This window comes from Nerophis ophidion, linkage group LG24, assembly GCF_033978795.1.
Source record: "Nerophis ophidion isolate RoL-2023_Sa linkage group LG24, RoL_Noph_v1.0, whole genome shotgun sequence".
Classification (NCBI taxonomy): domain Eukaryota; kingdom Metazoa; phylum Chordata; class Actinopteri; order Syngnathiformes; family Syngnathidae; genus Nerophis; species Nerophis ophidion.
In genome coordinates, this window is record NC_084634.1 from 38,987,608 (window position 1) to 39,010,659 (window position 23,052).

At 39.7% G+C, this 23,052-nt stretch overlaps 1 protein-coding gene across 2 annotated transcripts in view; it reads left to right on the forward strand.

Annotated features, from left to right (window-relative positions):
* Positions 1-23,052, forward strand: part of ints7 (integrator complex subunit 7) — a 46,528-nt gene that overhangs the window by 21,770 nt on the left and 1,706 nt on the right. For both annotated transcript variants that reach the window (XM_061885760.1, XM_061885761.1), the window contains 9 exons: positions 320-559; positions 661-798; positions 2,783-2,989; positions 3,142-3,336; positions 10,204-10,307; positions 10,390-10,458; positions 10,683-10,815; positions 19,685-19,783; positions 21,837-22,022. In XM_061885760.1, coding sequence (XP_061741744.1) covers positions 320-559; positions 661-798; positions 2,783-2,989; positions 3,142-3,336; positions 10,204-10,307; positions 10,390-10,458; positions 10,683-10,815; positions 19,685-19,783; positions 21,837-22,022 — 1,371 coding nt within the window. The remainder of the gene's footprint in view (positions 1-319; positions 560-660; positions 799-2,782; positions 2,990-3,141; positions 3,337-10,203; positions 10,308-10,389; positions 10,459-10,682; positions 10,816-19,684; positions 19,784-21,836; positions 22,023-23,052) is intronic.

Below are 23,052 nucleotides of genomic sequence, written 5' to 3' on the forward strand. Positions count from 1 at the left end.
ATTTTTTTTCCTCCCAAAATAGAAAGAAAGAATACTTTTAATAAGAAAAGTTACAGTGCTTTATTGATACATATTATTTCCAGGCTCTCAAGGGCCAAATTAAATGAAGTGGTGGGCCACATCTGGCCCCTGGCTCTTGAGTTTGACACCTGTGAGATAGTCGATGACTAGTCAGTGTGGACAAAAGGCCAAAACGCATCGGCAAAAATATGTTTTTCAAAAATCTGTGTGACATGGCATTACATCATTGCTGCAATGTCATGTCCCCATTGTGAGATGAAGAAAAGTCTATCTTATGTTTCCCCCCTTGTGATTTTAGACAACCCTCACCTCTTTGGTCAAGCTGCTGAAGGGCCGACCCCACCTGAGCCAACCCACTGTGGAGTTCCTGCTGGGTCAACTCCACTTGTCCTGTGACTCCTCCCGCGTTCTCATGTGTCACGCTCTGGCCGCCATCGCCACCCACCTGCCCGTGTTGGGCGACAGCATGCTGGGAGATCTGGTGGACCTCTACGGAGTGTCCGGGCACTCGTCCACTGACCAACAGCAAGAGCTTCTGGTGAGGAATTGTGACATTTATTTAAGCATCCAGGCTCTACTTTTTACATTCCGTCTTTGATTTTTGTTGTTGTTGTGCTTCCGTAAATGGTTTCCTTGTAGGTTTCCATGGCAACAGTGATTTTTGTAGCCAGCCAGTCGTCTTTGTCAGCGGAAGTAAAGATGGTCATCAAGATGCAGCTCGAGAGCTTCGCCAACGGTTGGACTGTATACCGCATCGCCCGCCAAGCTTCTCGTATGGTAATGATGAGATCATCACCTTTTTATTGGTCTTTAAACTGAACTTCCGCATTTTTTTGCACCGTGGATAGCATTTTCCCCTAGGAATCAATGCCACTTAGAGTAATCACTTCCAGAGTCAAAGCCTTGCCATCGTAGCATCTTTGCTAGTAATATTTACAAACCCCGTTTCCATAAGAGTTGGGAAATTGTGTTAGATGTAAATATAAACAGAATACAATGATTTGCAAATCCTTTTCAACCCATATTCAGTTGAATGCACTACAAAGACAAGATATTTGATGTTCAAACTCATAAACTTTATTTATTTTTTGCAAATAATTAACTTAGAATTTCATGGCTGCAACACGTGCCGAAGTAGTTGGGAAAGGGCATGTTCACCACTGTGTTACATCACCTTTTCTTTTAACAACACTCAATAAACGATTGGGAACTGAGGAAACCAGGAAAGTACCCGCACTCTTTTTTTACAAAGCCACGCTGTTGTAACACGTGCTGAATGTGGCTTGGCATTGTCTTGCTGAAATAAGCAGGGGCGTCCATGAAAAAGATGGCGCTTAGATGGCAGCATATGTTGTTCCAAAACCTGTATGTACCTTTCAGCATTAATGGTGCCTTCACAGATGTGTAAGTTACCCATGCCTTGGGCACTAATGCACCCCCATACCATCACACATGCTGGCTTTTGAACTTTGCGTAGATAACAGTCTGGATGGTTCGCTTCCCCTTTGGTCCGGATGACACGATGTCGAATATTTCCAAAAACAATATGAAATGTGGACTCGTCAGACCACAGAACACTTTTCGACTTTGCATCAGTCCATCTTAGATGATCTCGGGCCCAGAGATGCCGGCGGCGTTTCTGGATGTTGTTGATAAATGGCTTTCGCTTTGCATTGTAGAGCTTTAACTTGCACTTACAGATGTAGCGACCAACTGTATCTAGTGACAGTGGTTTTTTGAAGTGTTCCTAAGCACATGTGGTGATATCCTTTAGAGATTGATGTTGGTTTTTGATACAGCGCCGTCTGAGGGATCGAAGGTCACAGTCATTCAATGTTGGTTTCCGGTCATGCCGCTTGCGTGGAGTGATTTCTCCAGAGTCCATGAACCTTTTGATGATATTATGGACCGAAGATGTTGAAATCCCTAAATTTCTTGCAATTGCACTTTGAGAAATGTTGTTCTCAAACTGTTTGACTATTTTTTTTTATCAGTTTAAACATCAAATATGTTGTCTTTGTAGCATATTCAACTGAATATGGGTTGAAAAGGATTTGCAAATCATTGTATTCTGTTTATATTTACATCTAACACAATTTCCCAACTCATATGGAAACAGGGTTTGTAGATGCGGGAAATATCGCTCAAGGGAAGACATAAAACTGCTACAGAAAAATACCAAAAATAGGAAAAAAGCCACAAAAATAGGAGCGTTTGTTCCAAAACCTGTATGTACCTTTCAGCATTAATGGTGCCTTCACAGATGTGTAAGTTACCCATGCCTTGGGCACTAATGCACCCCCATACCATCACAGAGGCTGGCTTTTGAACTTTGCGTCAATAACAGTCCGGATGGTTCGCTTCCCCTTTGGTTCGGATGACACGATGTCGAATATTTCCAAAAATAATACGAAATGTGGACTCGTCAGACCACAGAACACTTTTCGATCCAGCAACTGACACAAGACAAAGCAGCTACAAATAGGAGCGGGCTGATTGGCAACAGGTGTGCCAGGTGCCAATCAGCCGCAGCTGAGGAGGAAACACAGCACTCTGTGAACTAGACAGGAAGCTGACAAAATAAGAGGAACTAAGGACAGGAAATACTAAACACAGAGGAAACAGACAAATGCAGAGGAAAAAACTAAAACATAGGGGAAAGCCTGACAAAAAGGTTGAAAAACACTACTATATGACCTCATAACTGCCATCTTGCAGTTGTTATTCATTTGCCCACGTGGGTGTTCTCCTGGATTGACAGGGCTGCCACCAGCTCTCCAGCGAGCTCTACCAGAGCCTGCGGACCCGCGTGGCATCGGAGCACTTCTACTTCTGGCTGAACAGCCTGAAGGAGTTTTCCCAGGCCGAGCAGTGCTTGACACACATGGAGGACGGCGACTACAGCGGGGCCATGAGCGCCATCACCGAGGCCCTGCGCTCCTACCAAAAGGGCATCGCTTCCCTCACCGTGAGCAATCCCACAATCTCCATACACCTCGTCCTCTTTTGTGTTAGATCTCATCCCACTGCCGCTCGTTAGCGGATTAATGCGCATAATACGTGCCTGTGCGGTGTCAATTTGTGTTAATGTAAGGTTATGTGATTAATCCTCTCCTCCAGGCGGCCAGCACTCCTCTAAATCCACTTACGTTCCAGTGCGACTTCATTAAGCTGCGGATCGACACCCTGCAAGCTCTGTCCCAGCTCATCTGTACCTGCAACAGTCTCAAGACCAGCCCGCCGCCCGCCATCGCCACCTCCATCGCCCTGAGCTCGGGCAACGACCTGCAGCGCTGCGGCCGCATCTCCATACAGGTGAGGCGCTCGCATTCATGATGTGACAGGCCACATAAAATGACGTGGCAGGCTATATAAATTAAGTGATAGTCCACATAAAATGATGTGCTGGCAAGCCACATAAATGAAGTGGTAGGCTACATAAAATTATTTGGTGGACGACAAATATGTTATGCCACATAAAATTATGTGGCAGAATACATTCATGACGTGGAAGGCCACATAATAAAAAGATGTGGTGGCAGGCTTTGTAAATTAAGGGGTAGGCCAGATAAAATTATATGGTGGATCACATAAATGAGGTGGCAGGCCAGTAAAATATTGTTGTGGACCACGTTCATGATGTGACAGGCCATATAAAATAATGTGGCGGACCACATTCATGTTGTGGCAGGCCACGTAAAATAATGTGGCAGGCCACGTAAAATAATGTGGCGGACCACATTCATGATGTGACAGGCCACATAAAAATAATGTGGCGGACTACATTCCTGATGTGACAGGCCATGTAAATGAAGTGGTAGGCCAATTAAAATTATTTGGTAGTGGGCCACGCAAAATGATGTTGTGGCAAGCCACGTAAATGAAGGGGTGGGCCACGTAAATAAAGTGGTAGGCCACAAAATTATGTTGTGGCAGGCCACATAAATGACGTGGTCGGGCACATGAAATGTGGTTGCAGGCCACATAAATGGAGTGTTAGGCCACATAACATGAAATGGTGGATCACATAAATGAGGTGGCAGGCCACGTAAATATCGTGGCGGACCACATTCATGATGTGACAGGCCATATAAATGAAGTGGTAGGCCACACAAAATGATGTTGTGGCAAGCCACATAAATGAAGTGGTGGGCCACGTAAATAAAGTAGTAGGCCACAAAATATGCTACCGAAGCATGAACGTGTCACCGCTTTAAAGGCCTACTGAAAGCCACTACTAGCGACCACACAGTCTGATAGTTTATATATCAATGATGAAATATTAACATTGCAACACATGCCAACTTACTAAAGTGCAATTTTAAATTTTGCGCCGAAAAATCCTGCTGAAAACATCTCGTTATTATGACGCCTGCGCGTGATGTCACGGATTGTAGAGGACATTTTGTGCCCAGCTATTAAGTCGTCTTGTTTTCATCGCCAAATTCCACAGTATTTTGGTTCATCTTTTGCAATTTGTTCAATGAACAATGGAGACATCAAAGAAGAAAGCTGTAGGTGGGAAGCGGTGTATTGCGTCCGGCTTTAGCAACACAAACACAGCCGGTGTTTCATTGTTTACATTCCCAAAAGAGGACAGTCAAGCTTTACTATGGAACAGAGTGGTCAAGCGAACACGCTTGGATTGGACCACACACACAAAGTACAGTGTATTATGCAGCGATCATTTTGAAAAATAAATAACATTTTACCATTCTGTATTCTGAAGGCGATCTATGTCGTGTGCTACTCCAGCATCAATATCAGCAGCGTCCTCCTGACCGTCACCGTCAGCTTCGGGTTCAAAGCGGTCTGGCTCTATCCCTTGTTGCAGTTGGGCCTGGCCGAGTGGTCCTGCCACCCCCACGGCTGCTACGGTGCCACTCACAGCATCTTCCCTATCCAAATCGCCCCCACTGCCCTCTATAGTCTTTTTTTAATTTTAATTCTTTTTTAATTCTTTTTTTTTTTCCTTAGTCCTTCACTCTCGCTTTCCTCATCCACGAATCTTTCATCCTCGCTCAAATTAATGGGGAAATCGTCGCTTTCTCGGTCCGAATCGCTCTTGCTGCTTGTGGCCATGATTGTAAGGAGCTCCACAACCCGTGACGTCACGCGCACATCGTCAGTTTCTTCCGGTAAAGTCAAGGCTTTTCTCTTAGCACCGAAAGTTGCGAACTTTATCGTGGATGTTCTCTACTAAATCCTTTCAGCAAAAATATGGCAATATCGCGAAATGATCAAGTATGACACATAGAATGGACCTGCTATCCCCGTTTAAAGGCCTACAGAAAGCCACTACTAGCGACCACGCAGTCTGATAGTTTATATATCAACGATGAAATATTAACATTGCAACACATGCCAATACGGCTGGGTTAACTTACTAAAGTGCTATTTTAAATTTCGCGCCGAAAAATCCTGCTGAAAACGTCTCGGTATTATGACGCCTGCCCGTGATCTCACGGATTGTAGAGGACATTTTGTGCCCAGCTATTAAGTCGTCTTGTTTTCATCGACAAATTCCACAGTATTCTGGACATCTGTGTTGGTTAATCTTTTGCAATTTGTTCAATGAACAATGGAGACATCAAAGAAGAAAGCTGTAGGTGGAAAGCGGTGTATTGCGGCCGGCTTTAGCAACACAAACACAGCCGGTGTTTCATTGTTTACATTCCCGAAAGATGACCGTCAAGCTTTACTATGGAACAGAGTGGTCAAGCGAACACGCTTGGATTGGACCACACACACAAAGTACAGTGTATTACGCAGCGATCATTTCGAAAAATAAATAACATTTTACCATTCTGTATTCTGAAGGTGAACTATGTCGTGTGCTACTCCAGCATCAATATCAGCAGCGTCCTCCTGACCGTCACCGTCAGCTTCGGGTTCAAAGCGGTCTGGCTCTATCCCTTGTTGCGGTTGGGCCTGGCCGAGTGGTCCTGCCACCCCCACTGCTGCTACGGTGCCACTCACAGCATCTTCCCTATCCAATTCGCCCCCACTGCCCTCTATAGTCTTTTTTTTTATTTACATTTTTAAAAAAAAATGTCCTAGTTCTTCACTCTCGCTTTCCTCATCCACGAATCTTTCATCCTCGCTCAAATTAACGGGGAAATCGTCGTTTTCTCGGTCCGAATCGCTCTTGCTGCTGGTGGCCATGATTATAAACAATGTTCAGATGTGAGGAGCTCCACAACCCGTGACGTCACGCGCACATCGTCTGTTACTTCTGGTACAGTCACGGCTTTGTTATCAGCACTAAAAGTTGCAAACTTTATCCTCGATGTTCTCTACTAAATCCTTTCAGCAAAAATATGGCAATATCGCAAAATGATCAAGTATGACACATAGAATGGACCTGCTATCCCCATTTAAAGAAGAAAATCGCATTTCAGTAGCCCTTTAAACTCGGGATGTACGGTATACTAATAAAGTACCGCGATACTAATTGATTGAAATCGGTACTATACTGGCTTTGAAAAGTACCGGTACCGTTCTTTCATCTGCAGCGGTGACTAGAGAGCCGAGGCGCATGATGTTGTGTGTGTCAAAAGGCACACACAAAGTGCATACAAGTTAAAGTAGCAATAATTGTCACACACACACTAGGTGTGGCGAAATTGTTCTCTGCGTTTGATCCATCACCCTTGATCACCCCCTGGGAGGTGAGGGGAGCAGTGAGCAGCAGCGGTGGCCGCGCCCGGGAATTTTTGGTGATTTAACCCCCAATTCCTACTGTTGATGCTGAGTGGCTCCCATTTTTATAGTCTTTGGTATGACTCAGCTGGGGTTTGAACTCACAACCTACCCATCTCAGGGCGGACACTCTACAAGCAATAACATCTTGGAGAGGAAGAAGGTCAAAAAACGTCAATTCTACTGGTTAACCTCCCTGCTTGGCACTCTGCATCAAGGGTTGGAATTGGGGGTTAAATCACTGCGATGAGGTGGCGACTTGTCCAGGTTGTACCCCGCCTTCCGCCCGATTGTAGCTGAGATAGGCGCCAGCGCCCCCCGCGACCCCGAAAGGGAATAAGCGGTAGTAAATGGATGGATGGATCACTAAATGATGCCCCACTGTATATATATATATATATATATATACATACAGTGGGGCAAAAAAGTATTTAGTCAGCCAGCGATTGTGCAAGTTCTCCCACTTAAAATGATGACAGAGGTCTGTAATTTTCATCATAGGTACACTTCAACTGTGAGAGACAGAATGGGGGAAAAAAATTCACATTGTAGGAATTTTAAAGAATTTATTTGTAAATGATGGTGGAAAATAAGTATTTGGTCAACCATTCAAAGCTCTCACTGATGGAAGGAGGTTTTGGCTCCAAATCTCACGATACATGGCCCCATTCATTCTTTCCTTAACACGGATCAATCGTCCTGTCCCCTTAGCAGAAAAACAGCCCCAAAGCATGATGTTTCCACCCCCATGCGTCACAGTAGGTATGGTGTTCTTGGGATGCAACTCAGTATTCTTCTTCCTCCAAACACCACCAGTTGAGTTTATACCAAAATGGATACATGGATGATACAGCAGAGGATTGGGAGAATGTCATGTGGTCAGATGAAACTAAAATAGAAATTTTTGGTATAAACTCAACCTGTCGTGTTTGGAGGAAGAAGAATACTGAGTTGCATCCCAAGAACACCATACCTACTGTGAAGCATGGGGATGGAAACATCATGCTTTGGGGCTGTTTTTCTGCTAAGGGGACAGGACTATTGATCCGTGTTAAGGAAAGAATGAATGGGGCCATGTATCGTGAGATTTGGAGCCAAAACCTCCTTCCATCAGTGAGAGCTTTGAATGGTTGACCAAATACTTATTTTCCACCATCATTTACAAATAAATTATTTAAAATTCCTACAATGTGAATACCTGGATTTTTTTTTCACATTCTGTCTCTCACAGTTGAAGTGTACCTATGATGAAAATGACAGACCTCTGTCATCTTTTTAAGTGGGAGAACTTGCACAATCGCCCCACTGTATATGTGTCTATATATATATGATTAGGTTTGGGTATCGTTTGAATTCGAACGATTCCGATTCTTTGTTTCGATTCCGATTCCTGACGATTCTAGATTCCGATTCTTCTTGTACCTTCCAGGTAGTCCCTGGAAGGCGGTATGTATTTTGGGTTGAGAGTTTTCACCATATCCCTGCAAACATAAACAAAGATGTAATGTTGCTGTTACTGTTTAGCTCAGTATCAATTAGCTTAGCTCTAACGTTATTGCTTAACTAACCTAAATGTTGGAGATTCCACCTCTTAAAAGGGATGCAGTCTTTTGACTTTGTGTGCAGTGACCTTTCTGTGGCACTCTTCCGTCTGTGGCACCGACATCTTCCCCATTGCCGCTACGGTGAACGGAGTACGCTGAGCACATCGCGGAGCTTGGCTAGCGGCCTGTAAATTGTCTAGGAAAAAATACGCGGGCTAATTTGTTAGCTGCCTCAACATTGGCGCAAAACACATTATTTATTGCATATATATTGTTTTACTTACCGGATTCGGACTGCAGTCCAGTCACCGAGGTGCAAGGCTGGGCGTCGGAGCCGGAGCCAGAGGAAGAGGCAGAGGAGGACGGTCGGCGCAGCGCGTCGAAGACGGGACACGCATTTATTTGTACTCCATGAACTCGGAGGTGCTACATCATGTTCGAGGTGCACCCACCTAAGCACCAAACAGTCCTGTCGCACGTGTTGCATTTCGCCGATTTTTCTTTTTTTTTTTAGTAAAATAAAGCCACACTTTCGACCGCCGACACCCGCTATCCATGCTTGACTGACTCGCTCGGCTACATAGGCTCGGCTATGCTAACACTTCTGGCGGTGGGCGCTTCTTCGTTGGTGTTCTTCTCCTGGTCGGCGGACTTATTCTTTTTTTCCGGTCGGCGGACTGGTTATCGAAACTAGGAATCGAAATTTAAACTTTTGAACGATTCCGGGAGAATCGGAAAGTTAGTCCTGGTTCCAGTCGATACTCGATACTCGATAATCCAACCCTATATATGATAATAGCTTTTTTGCCCATATCTGATATTCCGATATTGTCCAACTCTGAATTACCGATTCCGATATCAACCGATACCGATACATACATTGGTGGAATGAACACATTATTGTGCCTAATTTTGTTGTGATGCCCCGCTGGATGCATTAAACAATGTAACAAGGTTTTACAAAATAAATCAACTCAAATTATGGAAAAAAAAAATGCCAACATGGCACTGCCATATTTATTATTGAAGTCACAAAGTGCATTCTTTTTTTTAACATGCCTTAAAACAGCAGCTTGGAATTTGGGACATGCTCTCTCCGAGAGAACATGAGGAGGTTGAGGTGGGAGGTAGCGGGGTGTGTATATTGTAGCGTCCTGGAAGAGTTAGTGCTGCAAGGGATTCTGAGTATTTGTTCGGTTGTGTTTATCAATCAATCAATGTTTATTTATATAGCCCCAAATCACAAATGTCTCAAAGGACTGCACAAATCATTACGACTACAACATCCTCGGAAGAACCCACAAAAGGGCAAGGAAAACTCACACCCAGTGTTATGTTGTGTTACGGTGCGGATGTTCTCCCGAAATGTGTTTGTCATTCTTGTCCGTCTACCCCAGGCCAGCTGTGGCTACTGATGTACTGTAGCTTACCACCACCAGGTGTGAATGAATGATGGGTCCCAACTTCTCTGTGAGCGCTTTGAGTATCTAACAATAGAAAAGCGCGATATAAATCTAATCCATTAATATTATTATTATTGTTTGGTGTGGGTTCACAGTCTGGCGCACATTTGTAACAGTGTTAGTTGTTTACACGGCCACCCTCAGTGTGACCTGTATGGCTGTTGACCAAGTATGCTTTGCATTCACTTGTGTGTGTGAAAAGCCGTAGATAAAAGCAGTGCCTTTAAGGTTTATTGGCACTCTGTACTTCTCCCTACGTCCGTGTACCACTCCGTACAGCGGAGTTTTAATAAGTTTACTTTTTGAAACCGATACCAATGATTTCCGATGTTACATTTTAAAGCATTTATCGCCCGATAATATCGGCAGTCCGGTATTATCGGACATCTCTAATGTGAATACATTTTTTCCGATCACACTTACAATTAATAAGACTCTGATCGCAACATCCCTTCTTTCAAAATGTTTTCCAGATGAAAGTTTGCATGAACGAGTTCAAAAGCCTGGCCGCTCGCTACGCTGAGTTGCACCAGTCGTCGTTTGACGCCGACTACGCCACCCTCCGCAATGTGGAGCTGTATCCTTGTGCCTGAATCCCATGCGCCCCCTGCCTGTGTTCCTGGTCTCAAGTCTTTTCTTTTAACTCGCCGTCCCTGCAGGCAACAACAGAGCTGCCTGCTGGTCTCTCACGTCATCCAGGCTCTGGTTTTGGACCCGCAGACAGTCAGGTCAGATTTCAAACTCAAATCTCTATTCATTTTCAACTTAACCCCGCTGACCTGCGCTTGACATTTTACAGGATTAGTCATTTCCACATAGTGAACTTGTTGAGGGCTTATCAGGGAAATGTCAACAGGCATGAGGAGTTGAGCAATGTATCCTGGAATATACTCTACTTGCACAAGGTCTCAAGAGAACTGATCACTGTGCTCTGTGTGCTTGTTTGTTGTAGTTATCAAGAGTACGGCCCCCTGGGCTCGGTTCAGCCCGAGAGCGAATACGAGCGACGCATGATGTCGGTCTTCACCCATGTGCTTGAGGAAGTGGAGACCCTCAACAAGAAGCATCCTCCTGTGTCATACCTGGTAAAAACATATAACGTATTTTTCGGACTATAAGTCGCGTTTTTTTTTTCATAGTTTGGCCGGGGGTGCGACTTATACTCGGGAGCGACTTATGTGTGAAATTCTTAACACGTTACCGTAAAATATCAAATAATATTATTTATCTCATTCGCGGAAGAGACGAAGAAAATGTCAGCAATCGTCACACACACGTCAACCTATAAGAATTTAGCGGGGGAGGGTCATGGCATATTTATATCGGATATCGGTCCGATATTGGCAAAACAAAAAACAAGCATTGGATTAGTAGGCTGTCTTTAAATTTTCATCAGATTTAATTCGAAAGGGGTTTGATTCAACTATCAACCTGGCAGTGGAATCATCACACATTTCCTTCCTGTGTTTAGTCAAGTTTGATGTATTGTCGGCACACAGCCAGAGATCTCTTCTGCGTTTATATATTTTCAAAGTGGTTGTCAGAGGAGTTTAACCTGATTCTGGGTGGAAAGAAGTTGCAAAAGCAGTCTGTATTTTGTTCACTTCAATGAAAAACTCTATTTCTTTTGTAAGTGTGTGAAAGAATCACTTTTATAGTTGCTAAATTTAGACCATGTGATGTTATACTGACTACTAGTGACCAGTCAGTATTACCGTATTTTTACGATTATAAATCGCTCCGGAGTATATGTGGCACTGGCCGAAAATGCACAATAAAGAAGGAAAAAAACATATATACGTCGTACTGTGGCCTAGTGGTTAGAGTGTCCGCCCTGAGATGGGTAGGTTGTGAGTTCAGACGCCGGCCGAGTCATACCAAAGACTATAAAAATGGGAGCCATTAGCTCCCTGCGTGGCACTCAGCATCAAGGGTCGGAATTGGGGGTTAAATCACCAAAAATGATTCCTGGGCGAGGCCACCGCTGCTGCTCACTGCTCCCCTCACCTCCGAGGGGGTGATCAAGGCGATGGGTCAAATGCAGAGAATCATTTCGCCACACCTAATGTGTACTTTAACTTTAAAAAATTATTTTCCAGGAAAAAAATTAGTTTCAGAGTAAAAGTTGATTTTCAAGGAAAAAAAAGATTTTCAAGGTAAAAGTTGATTTTCAAGTAAAAAAATTATTTTTAAGGTAAAATTTGATTTTCATGACAAAAAATGATTTTCAAGGAAAAAATTATTTTCAAGGTAAGTTGATTTTCATGACAAAAAATTATTTTTAAGGAAAAAAATATTTTCAAGGTAAATGTTGATTTTAAAGGAAACAAATTATTTTTAGGGTAAAAGTTGATTTTCATGACAAAAAATACTTTTCAAGTAAAAAGTTGATTTTCAAGGTAAAAGTTGATTTCAAAGGGAAAAAAAAGATTTTCAAGGTAAAAGTTGATTTTCATGACAAAAAATGATTTTCAAGGAAAAAAATGATTTTCAAGGTAAAAGTTGACTTTAAGGGAAAAAAAATATTTTCAAGGTAAAAGTTGATTTTCATGACAAAAAAATTATTTTCAAGGAAAAAAATAATTTTCTAGGTAAAAGTTGATACTGAAGGAAAAAAATGATTTCCATAGTAAAAGTTGATTTTCAAGGAAAAAAATGATTTTCAAGGTAAAAGTAGATTTTTAAGGTAAAAGATGATTTTCATGACAAAAAAATTATTTTCAAGGAAAAATGATTTTCAAGGTAAGTTGATTTTCATGACAAAAAATGATTTTCAAGGAAAAAAATATTTTCAAGGTAAAAAATATTTTCAAGGTAAAAGTTGATTTTAAAGGCAAAAAAAGATTTTTAGGGTAAAAGTTGATTTTCATGACAAAAAATTGTTTTCAAGTAAAAAGTTGATTTTCAAGGTAAAAGTTGATTTCAAAGGAAAAAAAAAAGATTTACAAGGTAAAAGTTGATTTTCATGACAAAAAATGATTTTCAAGGAAAAAAATTATTTTCAAGGTAAAAGTTGATTTTAAGGGAAAAAAAATATTTTCAAGGTGAAAGTTGATTTTCATGACAAAAAAATGATTTTCAAGGAAAAAAATAATTTTCAAGGTAAAAGTTGATACTGAAGGAAAAAAATGATTTCCATGGTAAAAGTTGATTTTCATGACAAAAAATACTTTTCAAGTAAAAAGTTGATTTTCAAGGTAAAAGTTGATTTCAAAGGGAAAAAAAAGATTTTCAAGGTAAAAGTTGATTTTCATGACAAAAAATGATTTTCAAGGAAAAAAATGATTTTCAAGGTAAAAGTTGACTTTAAGGGAAAAAAAATATTTTCAAGGTAAAAGTTGATTTTCATGACAAAAAAATTATTTTCAAGGAAAAAAATTATTTTCTAGGTAAAAGTTGATACTGAAGGAAAAAAATGATTTCCATGGTAAAAGTTGATTTTCAAGGAAAAAAATGATTTTCAAGGTAAAAGTAGATTTTTAAGGTAAATGATTTTCATGACAAAAAAATTATTTTCAAGGAAAAATGATTTTCAAGGTAAGTTGATTTTCATGACAGAAAATGATTTTCAAGGAAAAAAATATTTTCAAGGTAAAAGTTGATTTTAAAGGCAAAAAAAGATTTTTAGGGTAAAAGTTGATTTTCATGACAAAAAATTGTTTTCAAGTAAAAAATTGATTTTCAAGGTAAAAGTTGATTTCAAAGGAAAAAAAAAAGATTTACAAGGTAAAAGTTGATTTTCATGACAAAAAATGATTTTCAAGGAAAAAAATTATTTTCAAGGTAAAAGTTGATTTTAAGGGGAAAAAAATATTTTCAAGGTAAAAGTTGATTTTCATGACAAAAAAATGATTTTCAAGGAAAAAAATAATTTTCAAGGTAAAAGTTGATACTGAAGGAAAAAAAATATTTTCATGGTAAAAGTAGATTTTCAAGGAAAAAAATGATTTTCAAGGTAAAAGTAGATTTTTAAGGTAAAAGATGATTTTCATGACAAAAAATTATTTTCAAGGTAAGTTGATTTTCATGACAAAAAATGATTTTCAAGGAAAAAAATATTTTCAAGGTAAAAGTTGATTTTAAAGGAAAAAAATTGATTTTCAAGGTAAAAGTTGATTTCAAAGGAAAAAAATGATTTTCAAGGTTGACGTTGATTTTCATGACAAAAAAAGATTTTCAAGGAAGAAAATTATTTTCAAGGTAAAAGTTGATTTTAAAGGAAAAACATGATTTTCAAGGTAAAAGTTGATTCCATCCATCCATTTTCCTACCGCTTATTCCCTTTTGGAGTTGTGGGGGGCGCTGGTGCCTATCTCAGCTACAATCGGGCAGAAGGCAGGGTATCACCCTGACAAGTTGCCACCTCATCGCAGGTAAAAGTTGATTTTCATGACAAAAAATGATTTTCAAGGAAAAAAATGATTTTCAAGGTAAAAGTTAATACTGGAGGAAAAAAATGATTTTCAAGGAAAAAAATGATTTTCAAGGTAAAAGTTGATACTGAAGGAAAAAATGATTTTCAGAGTAAAAAAGTTGATTTTCAAGGAAAAAAATTATTTTCAAAATAAAAGTTGATTTTCATGACAAAAAATGATTTTCAAGGTAAAAGTAGATTTTCATGACAAAAAATGATTTTCAAGGAAAAAAATTATTTTCAAGGTAAAAGTTAATTTTAAGGGAAAAAAATTATTTTCAAGGTAAAAGTTGATTTTCATGACAAAAAAATGATTTTCAAGGAAAAAAATAATTTTTAAGGTAAAAGTTGATACTGAAGGAAAAAAATGATTTTCATGGTAAAAGTAGATTTTCAAGGAAAAAAATGATTTTCAAGGTAAAAGTAGATTTTTAAGGTAAAAGATGATTTTCATGACAAAAAATGATTTTCAAGGAAAAATGATTTTCAAGGTAAGTTGATTTTCATGACAAAAAATTATTTTCAAGGAAAATAATATTTTCAAGGTAAAAGTTGATTTTAAAGGAAAAAAATTGATTTTCAAGGTAAAAGTTGATTTCAAAGGAAAAAAATGATTTTCAAGGTTAAAGTTGATTTTCATGACAAAAAAAGATTTTCAAGGAAGAAAATAATTTTCAAGGTAAAAGTTGATTTTAAGGGGAAAAAATTATTTTCAAGGTAAAAGTTGATTTTAAAGGAAAAACATGATTTTCAAGGTAAAAGTTGATTCCATCCATCCATTTTCCTACCGCTTATTCCCTTTTGGAGTTGCGGGGGGCGCTGGTGCCTATCTCAGCTACAATCGGGCAGAAGGCAGGGTATCACCCTGACAAGTTGCCACCTCATCGCAGGTAAAAGTTGATTTTCATGATAAAAAATGATTTTCAAGGAAAAAAATGATTTTCAAGGTTAAAGTTGGTACTGGAGGAAAAAAATGATTTTCAAGGAAAAAAATGATTTTCAAGGTAAAAGTTGATACTGGAGGAAAAAAATGATTTTCAAGGAAAAAAATGATTTTCAAGGTAAAAGTTGATACTAAAGGAAAAAAATGATTTTCAGAGTAAAAAAGTTGATTTTCAAGGAAAAAAATTATTTTCAAAGTAAAAGTTGATTTTCATGACAAAAAATGATTTTCAAGGTAAAAGTAAATTTGCATGACAAAAAATGATTTTCAAGGAAAAAAATTATTTTCAAGGTAAAAGTTGATTCTAAAGGAAATAAAATGATTTTCAAGGTAAAAGTTGATATTCATGACAAAAAATGATTTTCAAGGAAAAAAATGATTTTCAAGGTAAAAGTTGATTTTCATGACAAAAAATGATTTTCAAGGAAAAAAATGATTTCCAAGGTAAAAGTTGATACCGAAGGAAAAAAATGATTTTCAAGGTAAAAGTTGATTTTCATGACAAAAATTATTTTCAAGGAAAAAAATGATTTTCAAAGTAAAAGTTGAATTTCAAGGAAAAAAAGGTTTTCAAGGTAAAAGTTGATTTTCAAGGAAAAAAATATTTTCAAGGAAAAAGTTGATTTTCAAGGAAAACAATTATTTTCTGCTGCATATTTCACTACGTCCAGCTTGTAATCTGCAGTACATGATTTCCTTTTCGCTGCCATTTTTGTTCAGCCCTTCTCACTTTTTATAAGTTATCACCAACGATGAAATGATTAATTTTAATAGCTACGGCAGTAGTATATAGCATATAGCAGTTAGCATCCCATGACCCACAATGCACTTCTGCCATGACCCTCCCCCGCCGAATTCTTATAGGTTGACGTGTGTGTGACGATTGCTGACATTTTCTTCGTCTCTTCCGCGAATGAGATAATAATATTATTTAATAATTTACGGTAATGTGTTAATAAATTCACACATAAATCGCTCCGGAGTATATGTCGCACCCAAACTATGAAAAAAACTGTGATTTATAATCCGAAAAATATGGTAACTACTATCTCACAATATGTTTTTTTTTCTCTGTACAGAAAAAAAAACAATGGTATGTCTTTTTACTGATACTATGGGCAAAATCCAACAAATCAGAATAGACTGTGAAGATCCTTAGCCTTAGTCAAAGACAGCACTAATCAGATTATATCCTCTTGCATCTAAGCTCCAATATAAATCCTCTGGCACCTGCAGTCCTGCTGCACCTTTACTTGTACAAAACTGGACAGCCAGTTGACTTCTAAAAGTCCTCCAATAAGCACGCACGTTTGCTCTTTTCTCTTTTACGAAAGGTAAAAGTGGTAGGCTATTAGGAGCTAGCAGCTACACAACAGCTAAGCACAAAATAGCACACAAGCTTAGACATGATTAATAAATGTCCCTAATTGAACATTGAATATTGCGCTTTAAAACACGACATTAGTAAACAAGTGTCAAATAATTATAGTTAGAGATGTCTGATAATGGCTTTTTGGCCGATATCCCGATATTGTCCAACTCTTAATTACCGATACCGATATCAACCAATACTGATACATACAGTTGTGGAATGAACACATTAATATGCCTAATTTTGTTGTGATGCCCCGCTGGATGCATTAAACAATGTAACAAGGTTTTCCAAAATAAATCAACTCAAGTTATGGGAAAAAATGCCAACATGGCACTGCCATATTTATTATTGAAGTCACAAAGTGCATTTTTTTTTGTTATTTTTTTTAACATGCCTCAAAGCAGCAGCTTGGAATTTGGGACATGCTCTCCCTGAGAGAGCATGAGGAGGTTGAGATGGGGGTATATATTGTAGCGTCCCGAAAGAGTTAGTGCTGCAAGGGGTTCCGGGTATTTGTTCTATTGTGTTTATGTTGTTGTGTTACGGTGCGGATATTCTCCCGAAATGTGTTTTTTGGTGTGGGTTCACAGTGTGGCGCATATTTGTAACAGTGTTCAAGTTGTTTGTACGGTTTGTGTGACCTGTATGGCTGGTGACCAAGTATGCGTTGCATTCACTTTTGTGTGTGAAAAGCCATAGATATTAAGGCAGTGTCTTTAAGATTTATTGTACTTCTCCCTACGTTCGTGTACACAGCGGCGTTTTAAAGAGTCATAAATTTTACTTTTTGAAAACGATACCGATAATTTCCGATATCACATTTTAAAGCATTTATCGTCCGATAATACAGACAGTCCGATATTATCAGACATCTGTAATTATAGCTGCCTATTACTTCTAACGTTACATTGTCAACGAGTAAACATTTTTTTATGTTTTTTTATATGATTCGTGCTGATATCGTTTCAGATTGATATTGGTATCAGACAATACTCAACCCTCCACTATTAATATTGTACTCGAGGTGATAAGGTTGTATTGTGGCTGTCTGGTCAGCACTTGGACACAGGGAGCATGTGTACTAACAATTGGCAGTCATTTTGTTGTTATGATCCAACATACGACCAACGATAGCTAACATCAGTTTTCCTAATCGACACCATTAGCTTACAGCACACGAAGCTAATACACCTGCACATGTTACAATCGTACGTACTCTTCGTAATTATGTGCTAAAACAGTGTTTTTCAACGTTTTTTTTGAGGCAAAGCACATTTTTTTCAATAAAAATTCCGGAGGCACACCACTGGCAGAAAAGGTTAAAAAAATGAAACTCCACCAGGTCGTCGTGCCTTATTTTGAGTTTGTTGGTGTTTTCCTGTGTGTAGTGCTTTAGTTCTTATCTTGCGCTGTTATTTCGGTGGCCCTTCCTGTTTTGTTGGTGTTTTCCTGTAGCAGTTTCATATGGACGGGACCGACTTTTGCTGGTGTTTCCTGCCTTTACCCATTCAACATATCTTTACCTGCACTTTACCTACCTTCCCTGCATCCTGGTGTCACACTGGTGCTTCTTTCTGTCACCCATACAAGCTGGTGCTTCCTGCCATCACCCAGACAACATATCTTTACCTGCACCTTACCTACCTACTCTGTATCCTGGAGTCAAACTGGTGCTTCCTTCTTTCACCCAGTCAACATACCTTCTCTGCATTGTGTGGTCACGCGGGTGCTTCCTGCTTTTAAGCGGCCATCTTGAGACGGCAGCAGTTCTTTGAAGGCTCGTAAAATCAAAACCAGAGCACTTAGAAAAACTCTTTCATTGACTTTTAATCAGAAGGGTTCCATCTCTCTTCTGCGCGAGTTTGAAGCCGACACAACAAACGAGCTCAGAGGAGATAATGTTTGAAAAAAGGTGACGGCTTTTTACAAAACTTTTGTTTTGAAGGGGTGATTGCCAACTTCCTGTTGATTTTTGCTGAAGGATGTAAAGGAATGAAATGTAGGTCTAAGTGAGACCTACATAGAGGTTTTTGTTTCATGCCTGTACGATTCATAATAATAATAATAATAGATTTTACTTGTAAAAGCACTTTACATTGAGTAAACAACCTCAAAGTGCAATAGTGTATATCCATCCATTTTTTTACCGCTTATTCCCTACCGCCTATCTCAACTAAAATCGGGCAAAAGGCAGGGTAAACCCTGGACAAGTCGCCACCTCATCGCAGGGCCAACACAGATAGACAGACAACATTCACACACTAGGGCCAATTTAGTGTTGCCAATCAACCTATCCCCAGGTGCATGTCTTTGGAGGTGGGAGGAAGCCGGAGTACCCGGAAGGAACCCACGCATTCACGGGGAGAACATGCAAACTCCACACAGAAAGATCCCGAGCCTGGATTTGAACCCAGGACTGCAGGACCTTCGTATTGTGAGGCAGACGCACTAACCCCTCTGCCACCGTGAAGCCCCTACAGTGTATATATATATATATATTAAAAAAAATACATAAAAAGATAATTAAAAACAAAATCTAGAACAGCCTAATAGCTAGATCCAGTGGGCATATGTCTATAAAAAAAGCCTTTTTAAAAGGAAGGGTTTTTAAGCCTTTTTTAAAAGCATCCACAGACTGTGGTGCCCTCAGGTGGTCAGGGAGAGCGTTCCACAGACTGGGAGCGGCAGAGCAGAAAGCCCGGTCTCCCATTGTTTGTAGCTTTGTCCTTGGAGGTTGGAGGAGGTTAGCATGTCCTCGTGTGGAGGATTTGGGGGTGAGTAGTTTTTTGAGGTAGAGGGGGGCCATTTCCATGGAGGCACTGGTGGGTTAGTAGGGAGACTTTGTATTCAATCCTGAGTGGAACAGGAAGCCAGTGAAGGGATTTGAGAGTTGATGTGATATGGCCGTGTGCTTCGCTGTTGTGTAGCTGCTAGCTACTAGTAATGTAATGTTAGCTTTTGTAAAAGACTGACCATAAAATACAAACCCTTTGTGCTTTTCAGAGGACATTTAGATGTGAACTGTCCAGCTTTGCACAGGACTGCTTGTATCTGTGTTTTTTACCCACATTACGGATACAAACAGATTTTAGATGCAAGTCGATATAATCCGATACTTGATTGTGTTTTTTTTTTTCCTGATATCGGACTGATGCCAATATCTGATAGGGACACTCCGGGTGTTGTTGACATTGCCTTAATGTACCCTTGTCTATTCTTCAGCATACAGGTTGTCTTTGTGACACCATCATAGCTCTGCTCAAGGTCCCACTTTCCTTCCAGAGGTACTTCTTCCAGAAGCTTCAGTCGACCAGCATCAAGGTAACCTCGTTTAAAACTTAGAGTACAACAAAAGTCATTTACAGAAGCCAAAGTGAGCTAAAGTAGCCCAGCCTTTGTGAAGATATATTATTTCTACAAACCCTGTTTCCGTATGAGTTGGGAAATTGTAATAGAAGTAAATATAAACGGAATACAATGATTTGCAAATCCTTTTCAAGTCATATTCAGTTGAATATGCTACAAAGACAACATATTTGATGTTCAAACTCATAAACTTTATTTTTTTGCAAATACTCATTAGCTTTAGAATTTGATGCCAGCAACACGTGACAAAGAAGTTGGGAAAGTTGGCAATAAATACTGATAAAGTTGAGGAATGCTCATCAAACACTTATTTGGAACATCCCACAGGTGTGCAGGCTAATTGGGAACAGGTGGGTGCCATGATTGGGTATAAAAACAGCTTCCCAAAAAATGCTCAGTCTTTCACAAGAAAGGATGGGGCGAGGTACACCCCTTTGTCCACAACTGCGTGAGCAAATAGTCAAACAGTTTAAGAACAATGTTTCTCAAAATGCAATTGCAAGAAATTTAGGGATTTCAACATCTACGCTCCATAATATCATCAAAAGGTTCAGAGAATCTGGAGAAATCACTCCACGTAAGCGGCATGGCCGGAAACCAACATTAAATGACTGTAACCTTCGATCCCTCAGACGGCACTGTATCAAAAACCGACATCAATCTCTAAAGGATATCACCACATGGGCTCAGGAACACTTCAGAAAACCATTGTCACTAAATACAGTTGGTCGCTACACCTGTAAGTGCAAGTTAAAGCTCTACTATGCAAAGCCATTTATCAACAACATCCAGAAACGCTGCCGGCTTCTCTGGGCCCGAGATCATCTAAGATGGACTGATGTAAAGTGGAAAAGTGTTCTGTGGTCTGACGAGTCCACATTTCAAATTGTTTATGGAAATATTCGACATCGTGTCATCCGGACCAAAGGGGAATCGAACCATCCAGACTTTTATCGATGCAAAGTTCAAACGCCAGCATGTGTGATGGTATGGGGGTGCATTATGCCCAAGGCATGGGTAACTTACTCATCTGTGAAGGCACCATTAATGCTGAAAGGTACATACAGGTTTTGTAACAACATATGCTGCCATCTAAGCGCCGTCTTTTTCATGGACGCCCCTGCTTATTTCAGCAAGACAATGCCAAGCCACATTCAGCACATGTTACAACAGCGTGGCTTCGTAAAAAAGAGTGTGGGTACTTTCCTGGCCCGCCTGCAGTCCAGACCTGTCTCCCATGGAAAATGTATGGCGCATTATGAAGCGTAAAATACGACAGCGGAGACCCCGGACTGTTGAACGACTGAAGCTCTACATAAAACAAGAATGGGAAAGAATTCCACTTTTAAAGCTTAAATGATAAATGGGTTGTACTTGTATAGCGCTTTTCTACCTTCAAGGTACTCAAAGCGCTTTGACATTACTTCCACATTTACCCATTCACACACACATTCACACACTGATGGAGGGAACTGCCATGCAAGGCGCCAACCAGCACCAATCAGGAGCAAGGGTGAAGTGTTTTGCTCAGGACACAACGGACGTGACGAGGTTGGTACTAGGTGGGATTTGAACCAGGGACCCTCAGGTTGCGCACGGCCACTCTCCCACTGCGCCACGCCGTCCCTAGAGCTTCAACAATTAGTTTCCTCAGTTCCCAAACATTTATTGAGTGTTGTTAAAAGAAAAGGTGATGTAACACAGTGGTGAACATGCCCTTTCCCAACTACTTTGGCACGTGTTGCAGCCAGGAAATTCTAAGTTAATGATTATTTGCAAAAAAAAATAAAGGTTATGAGTTTGAACATCAAATATGTTGTCTTTGTAGCATATTCAACTGAATATGGGTTGGAAAAGTATTTGCAAATCATTGTATTCTGTTTATATTTACATCTAACACAATTTCCCAACTCATATGGAAATGGGGTTTGTACAAGTGTCTTGCTTTTCTTTACTAAATGCACGGTTTTGTTAAGTTGTGTCAGACTTACGCATGTTATTTTTCCAGCTGGCTCTCTCTCCATCCCCGCGAACACCAAACGAGCCCATCACGGTGCAGAACAATCAGCAGCTGACCCTAAAGGTGGAGGGGGTGGTTCAGCACGGCACAAGTCCAGGGCTCTTCAGGAAGATCCAGTCCGTCTGTCTCAATGTCACATCCACTCTGCAGAGCAAGTCAGGATCAGACTACAAGGTTGTTTTTTTTTACCTGTAAAATGTTGCAGTCATTTTTGTCAGACTCCACAGGAAAGAAACTGGGACCCGGTGGCCGTAATTACATTTAAAATGATTTATACGGCCATTTATTGCAGGAGAGCGGGACTAGCATCTGCAAAGCGGGCTTTAAAAAAGAAGCTCCTAAATATTTCAACATTAGCTGAAAAAAAAGGAGTTGGGAAGAAAATGGAAATAAAGCAACGGTCACTTTAAATTAGCTTCATAAAACATTACATTTTAGACTTAGACTTCCTTTTTATTTTCATTCAAATTTGAACTTTACAGTACAGATAAGAACAACATTGTGTTGCATTAGATCATGGTAGTACAGGATAAAAGAAATATAAATAAATAGATTACTGTGCAGGTAAATATATTGCACTTTTGGATATGCATCCACCTTTATGGATCCATTCATCCATTTTCTTCCGCTTATCCGAGGTCGGGTCGCAGAGGCAGCATGTATGTTATATTGTCTTTATATTCTAGCCAGTTTATTCATTTTTGGGGGGAATTGAGGGGATTATTATGATGCGTTCAAGAGTCTTACGGCTTGAGGGAAGAAGCTGTTATACAACCTGGAGGTTCTGCTATGAAATCTCTTTCTAGAGTCCTGTAGTGAAAACAGTGCTTGGTGGGGGTGGGGATTATTTACATATAATTATAAAATATTATAACATAATTACATATGTTGCAACATACTGTATTAATTAGTAGGTATTATCATTTATCTATTTAATATTATGCATTTAATCCATTTGTACAAATATGTACATCCCTGTCCCCGGCAGTTTGGTTCTTTCTGCTGTTGAGTAATTACCAACCACCACTATTTGAGGAACTACAGCAAGTATATACAACTAAATTGTTTTTTTTTTTCATTTTTATTATTATTATTATTTTTTTATCTTTTCTTTCTAATACATTTTCTACCGCTTGTTACTCTGGGTGTCTCCTAGCCACTCAGGCAAATCATTCTGTCTAAAAATGCATTTTCCCATCGATAG